General features: G+C 36.5%; 1 protein-coding gene across 2 annotated transcripts in view; it reads left to right on the top strand.

The window, feature by feature from the left end:
* Positions 1-213: 213 nt before the first annotated feature.
* The window catches only part of niban2b (niban apoptosis regulator 2b), a 52242-nt gene continuing 45683 nt past the window's right edge, over positions 214-6772 (top strand). For both annotated transcript variants that reach the window (XM_072432410.1, XM_072432409.1), the window contains exon 1: positions 214-284. In XM_072432410.1, coding sequence (XP_072288511.1) covers positions 230-284 — 55 coding nt within the window. In that variant the 5' untranslated portion in view covers positions 214-229. The remainder of the gene's footprint in view (positions 285-6772) is intronic.

Genomic DNA, 6772 nt, shown 5'->3' with positions numbered 1-6772 from the left:
CGTCAGTCGCGAGCTTCAGTCCGCCGCCGCCGCCGCCGCCGCCGCTTCTGCCGCTTCCGCCGCGTCTGTTTTCGGGTTCGGCTGCCGCTGGTTACGTGCGCCTCGTGCGTCTCGTGCGTCTGAGCCACGTCCGCACCGCGTGGACACGTCTAACGCCAGCGGAAACTAAACTTTTTACTCTTTTTTTTTTTTTTTTTTTCTCTCTTTTGCTGTGATTGTTGGAGGAGAAATGGGGGACGTGGTGTCGAGTCACCTGGATGAGTCCAAGCGGGAGATCATCGCAGGTGAGCGGCGTCTGCGGGCTCTGGAGGGGCTGTTCCAACGGGGCGAGTGCAGGGGGAAAGTGGCACGTTCTGGGGCAAAAGTGGCACGTTCTGGGGCAAAAGTGGCGACAGAAAGCGCTGCAAAAGCCACAAAAAAGTGTGTTAAAAATGAGGTGAAACACTGTGGTCAGTTTAAGGCTGTAAATATGCATCAATGGGCAACACGTTATAGAGACTGTGCTAAAGTCAAATTAAATACAATGCTGCTTTTGTATGTCGTATTTTATTTTATTGTATAATTTATTTTTATTTAAAAATATATATTTATTTTATTTATATTTTAAATATTTTAATTACATTTTTATTCATTTTATATATTTTATTTATTCATTTTATATATTTTATTCATTTTATATATTTTATTTGTATATATTCTATTCATTTAATATATTGTTTTTTCATTTTATTTATTCATTTTATTTTTTATTTTCATTTGATATATTTGTATATATTTTATTTTCATTTTATATATTTTATTTTCATTTTTATATATTTTTCATTTCATTTATTTTCATTTTTTAGCATTTTATATATACTTTATTCATTTTATCTATAAGTATCCCTCTGGCCGCTCTGGTGTTGAATAAACTCAGATAAATCCATTGTTGCTGTGATTCCAGTGCCGTGTCCAGACCTGCTCGCCACAGTTTAAATCCATTGAAATACCACTGCTGTAAAAATGAATTGCGTAATCATTCCTCCCTTTTTTTTAACGTTTATTTAAACTTTTGTCACTTTACATGGAACGTGGTGAATTAATTGGAGGTCCTCGCATTCAAATACTTTTTAAAACCAAATAGTCTTTCTTTTTGATGGCGGGAAAGTCGTTTTTAATCGTTGCCTTTAACACAAAAGTGAAGCAGAGTTTTCATGGCGGTCAGGGGCCACTTCTCTAGTTGTGACTGTTTTTTTTCAAATGGGAACTAGAAACGGGAGAGTGAGAAAACCCCATCTGGGCGGAGCTAACCTACAAAAGCAACAGATTCTTATCAATGAATATGAATTAAGGCAAGGCTACGGCAAGCTGATTGGTTCTAGCTACAGTGAGTTTAGCATTTATAGTAAAAAATGGTACAAAAAGAGCTGATTGAAAAAAATGTTGCTAACGTTCAAATAAAGGTAGAAGGTGATATTTCTGCACTTTTGTGATCGATTTTGACCAATATTTAAATGTTTTGTTTCCCGATAATTAAATCTCAACCATTATTTTTGAAAGATATTTATGTTGGATTTACATAATAACGTTCTTGAGATACTCGATCAGATTTTTGTCAATATCGCCTAGATCAGTTTTTATATTCATGATTATTGACGAGTTTTACGATTATTGTGAAGGGAAAACATTACGATTGAACGATTCTTTACGATTATCGAGACGGTAACTACATTTTCACTTTTCTTCTATTCTTGTGGTCTGACATGTGACTGTTCCTCAGTGTTTGAGGTTTTATGAAATTGAACTTTCTGAATGACAAAATAAAGTTAAAGCTGCGGTAGCAGCTCTCGCTCGTGTTTTGATTGCCATTGCCCCGACACTGCATTCTCTTTATTCTTTAGACTTTATTCTTTTGACTTTATTCTTTGACTTTATTCTTTAAACCCCTCCTCCCTGTATCTCCGTCACCTAGCAACAGAGACCCGCCGCTAACGCTGATGCTGATGCTTATGCTAAGACCGCGGCACGAGAGGAAATGTTCCATCAAAATAAAAGAGGAAGAGGAAGTTAAAGCATTCATTGCGCCTCTGCTGGCCAATTGTGAAAATACACAATATCTGCAATGCACTTTTTTCATGGCGCCTCGAGAAGAATATAACCCATCCGAGTTTCAAACAAATCAGACAATGTTGAGTTTTTCACACGATGGTTAGGGGGCGCTATAGAGTCTTTGTTACATTGTATTAATTTTTTCCAATCAGACCATTAAAAACGCATTAGTGAGTGAAATATAAGCCTCATAGATCATTTCCATTAGGCGTGACTTGTCCTTGAAAAAACAGGAAATCAAGCCTTTTTTGAGGGCTTGTTACGCGTAAAGGATATACATTTTTTTTTTGAATTTTTATTAAATTTCAATGTCTCCTAGATGCAAAAAGTGTTGTTTTGAGCTCGATCGGACGAAAAACCTAGGACAAGTACAATTTTGAAAGAAAAAAAAAAAGTCAAACGTGGCGGCGCCACTTTGATTCAACATGGCTGACTTCCTGTTTATCGTACAGCGATGCTGCCAGGTGTGTTTTACTCGTCAAAGGTAGATGGAAGAGCCAAATATGTCAGGCGCTTGGAATTGCTGGGTCCCTCACGGTTCGATGCGATACACGGCTCGCGATACGATAACATCGCGATTTTGCGATACGTGCGATAATCGATATGTTGATATTCTACGATATATCACTATTTTTAATTTTTTTTAAAGAACCCAATACATTTTAACAAAATTTGTCTTTGTTAAACCACGATTGGCACAAACTCTATATGAAATGCACACATTTGAACCATCAAAACAGTCAAAATGTCAACAAAAGTGTTGCGCGGTCACAAAAAGAATTAGGAAGACTCCTGGCGATGTATCGATACAGCAGCCCACGATATCAATACTGTATCACAAAATTTAGTATCACAATATATTTAAATATTTTTGCACCGATTAAAAACTGTATTAAAGACTTAGACTTAAATGTAAATTTACATTTATCTTTATCCACTATAGATTTAACTTAATTTTGCCTCCTAAAATTGTCATTATTATTTTTTTGCTTCTTTTGTGGCCAGAATAATCAAGATTATTGATAATTATTATTTTGCTTCTGAAATGGTCACAAAAGGAACGATTCTAGCTTTTTATTTTTTTATTGCGTCTGTTTGTTTGTACATTAGTTGTTGACGCACCTTTTTATTCCCCCACAATCGTTCACGGAATCCCACAGAGCAGCACTTCCCATGTTCCCTCGTCGCCGTGGGACGGTCGGCGGCTCCGGGCGAGTGAGAGCGTTGCATGCTGGGACTTGTCGGTGATGAGCGCAGCGAGATTTGACTGTAGCGCATCAGCGAACCAAGAGCGAACACGAAGTCAATAAAAGCTCCAGAACACGGCAGACTTTTCCCACCGGTGCGAAAACAAAGCTCAAGGAGTTTAGGGTTTGAAGTAAAGCAAATGCATCTCCATGGAAACCAGAAAAGATGCATGGTACACCTTTATCTTCAGTTGACTTTTTCGATTATTGTGAGAAAAAACATCACGATTTTACAAGTGTTCGTGGTTAAATGCTCAATTATCTCTCCTTCAAATCGTCTAAAATTACTATTCATCTTTGTATGTGACCAGCTTGCTAAAAGCGGCCAGATCTATAAAAGCTTTTTGCACCTAGGTTTACTTTTTCGGAGAATACCGTATTTTCCGGACTATAAGTCGCACCCATTTTCATAGTTTTGGCCGGGGTGCGACTTAAATGTGATTTATTATTCGTTATTTTCACACTGACAACCACACCGCACTTCCTCTTCCTCTGGAGTTTGTAGAGTTGTTTAGAAGTGACACAGAGGAAGAAGAATTCAATGGATTTAGTGATTTGGGGTAAAACTGATGCTTTGGTAAACTTGTTAGCGTGTTCTTTATGCTATAGTTATCTGAATAACTCTTGGTTTTGGATTTTATCAAATAAATTTCCGCCAAAAATGTGACTTATTCTCCAGTGCGACTTGTATATGTTTTTTTTTCTTCTCCATTATGCATTAATTGGCTGGTGCGACTTATATGCCGGAAAATACGGTAGATTGAACTTTGCTTCTGAAACGGTCACGTTATTGATCCACATCTTGAATTCCCTAATTTGGCTTTTAAATATTGCTCGTCTAATGCAGTGTTAAATGTGGTGTCTACAGAAGATACTGGACAATACTGGAAATATTATTGCTATATTTAAATGTACTTTCAATGAGCTAAAGTAAGTTTATGTTACGACTCAACTTAAATATGTTTAGACCTGGTCTGGATTGGGTCTTGTCTTGATTTATTGAAGCTTTTTGTCTTTGAAAGCTCAAGATTGGAGCTAGAAATATGCTTTTATTACTAATATTATACTAATGACCCTTCTTCACAAACCAACTTCTATTACACTCCAGTTTTCAATTATCATGAACCAATATATTTTTTCCCATAGACGCTTTGAACAAACAACAAATTTAGTTAAATTAAACGGACAAGCCTTAAAGTACAACCGACTGTAGATTTGATATTGTGACATCCTTACTTTACAGTTACCATATTTTCCGAACTATAAGTCACACCAGCCAAAAAATGCATAATAGAGAAGAAAAAAAACATATATAAGTCGCACTGGAGTATGAAATGCAGTTGCAAGTGTGAAAATTACAAATAATATCACATAAGTCGCTCCGAAGTGTAAATATAAGTATAAGTCGCACCCCGGCCAAAACTATGAAAAAAGGTGCGACTTATAGTCCAGAAAATACGGTACAATCATTGAGACTTATTAAACAACAGAGAAATCTTTAATTTTGTTTGATTCTGACAAGCTCCTCCAGTTTGCGACCGACATTTACGAAAATTAACTTTCCGAGAGACAAAATAAAGTAAAACGTCACACAATCTATTTTTTAAACAACAGATTTAACTAAAAAAAGACTTAATTTTGCTTCTAAAATTCTCACAATTCTTATCTTTCCGGTTCTCGGTCGTAACTCGTGTGTAAATCCGTTCACCCTTTGAGCCGAGCGAAGCGTCATTCGTCTTCATCAGAGGTGGAAGTGTTTATGGCCTCAATAAACGCTGTGAAGACACTTGAGTTCATACTTCTCCAGAACATGGGGCGTGGCACATTTTAAGAACGCCACTTAAGAACGAGAATGTTAAGAATTTGAGCTTCGCCGGTCGACAGATTTAACGTGACATAATAATTCATTGTTTATGTAGTGGCTTTCCATTCTTTAGGTGTTGCATTGTTGACGATTTAGTGTAATTAACAGTGCATTTAGTTTATGTTTAATCATATTGTGCCATTACAATTGCTCTTAGTTTGTCGCCAGTTGTTGTGTTTTGTGTGTCCCTTAAAATTTTAAATATTTGGGGTGAAAGAAAATGTAATTACCGTATTTTCCGGAGTATATACAGCCAAAAAAAAATGCATAGTAGAGAAAAAAAACATATATTAGTCTCACTGGAGTATGAAATGCGGTTGCAAGTGTCAAAATAACAAATAATATCATATAGGTCGCTCCGGAGTATAAGTCACACCCCGGCCAAAACTATGAAAAAAGGTGCCACTTATAGTCCAGAAAATACGATATTTGAACATTACTTCAAATGTCACTTTTCTGAGCATCTGCCACCAGCTTGTCTCCATGGCGATGTTTATGCTTTTGTCCTACAGTACGACTTTTATTGAACCTTTTTATTGTAAATTTATTTGCTTTACTGGTGTTTTTTATTGCTCAAAAATGCATAGCCTCTCCACTGAGCTGACTTGTAATTGGACCCTATACAAGCAAAAGTTACATACTGCACCTTAAGTTTAAGTAGAGGCTCAAACGAGGTGTCTGGGTAGAGGGAAATCGGCACAACTCAGTTTATGAGGCGAGATGCTTTTGTTTTGATACAGTTTGACATTTTTCTGTGATAATGCGACATTTTGTATATTTTTTGAACATTTGATACTTTATGATTCTAAACTCTGAGGTACATTTGACATATTCAGTTTTCATGAATTAAATGGGTGGATTTCATTTTAGTAACGTTGGTAAAATGTATTTGGTTTAAATGGGGACGTCAAGGTTGTTCAATTAATTATTTAGGTCGCAATAAGAACTAAAGATGATAATTGTGACCATTTTAGTAATTAAGTGGCTTTAATTCAATCGATAGTTAAAATGAATAAATATAAAGTGCTTTTTTTCTGTCCGTTTTTGTCACATTTACTTTATTTTATCATCTATAAAGCTGATAAATGACAAACTTGAAAACTGGCAACAAGATTTCACACGAGTCTCAGTCATAATCCTGAAGAATTGTTAATACGTCAGATTTTTTGTCACAATCATTACACTTGAATTGGACATTGTGACATCCTTATATCTAAAAAGTAATGCAGCACGTTGGGAGTAACAACAAAATCATGATTAAAATATCGTATCGTGAGCCGTGTAATGTCTCGAATCGTGAGAACCTGCCATTTGTTTTTCAGTCTCTCTGATGTCGTTTTAGCCTTTCTTATTCCCTCGTAAGTGGCCATGTTTGTTTTTTAATTGGACGGAGCATGCGCGTCACCGATTGGCTAAGCCGATCGTCGGACATCTTCCCAAAATCTTGTCAAATACTGCAGCTTGTGGTAGTTTTTCCTCGTTTTCCCCTCTTCCTTCTGCTCCTACAGTTACTTTCTCCCTTCCTTTGTCTTTTATCTGTCATTTCAATGCACTTGGTATTTCGCAATCTTAA

The sequence above is a fragment of the Eucyclogobius newberryi genome, unplaced genomic scaffold (assembly GCF_026437365.1).
Source record: "Eucyclogobius newberryi isolate DKJ021-1_F unplaced genomic scaffold, fEucNew1.0.hap1 SCAF_6, whole genome shotgun sequence".
Taxonomy (NCBI): Eukaryota; Metazoa; Chordata; class Actinopteri; order Gobiiformes; family Gobiidae; genus Eucyclogobius; species Eucyclogobius newberryi.
This window is presented reverse-complemented; position numbering and strand designations above follow the sequence as displayed.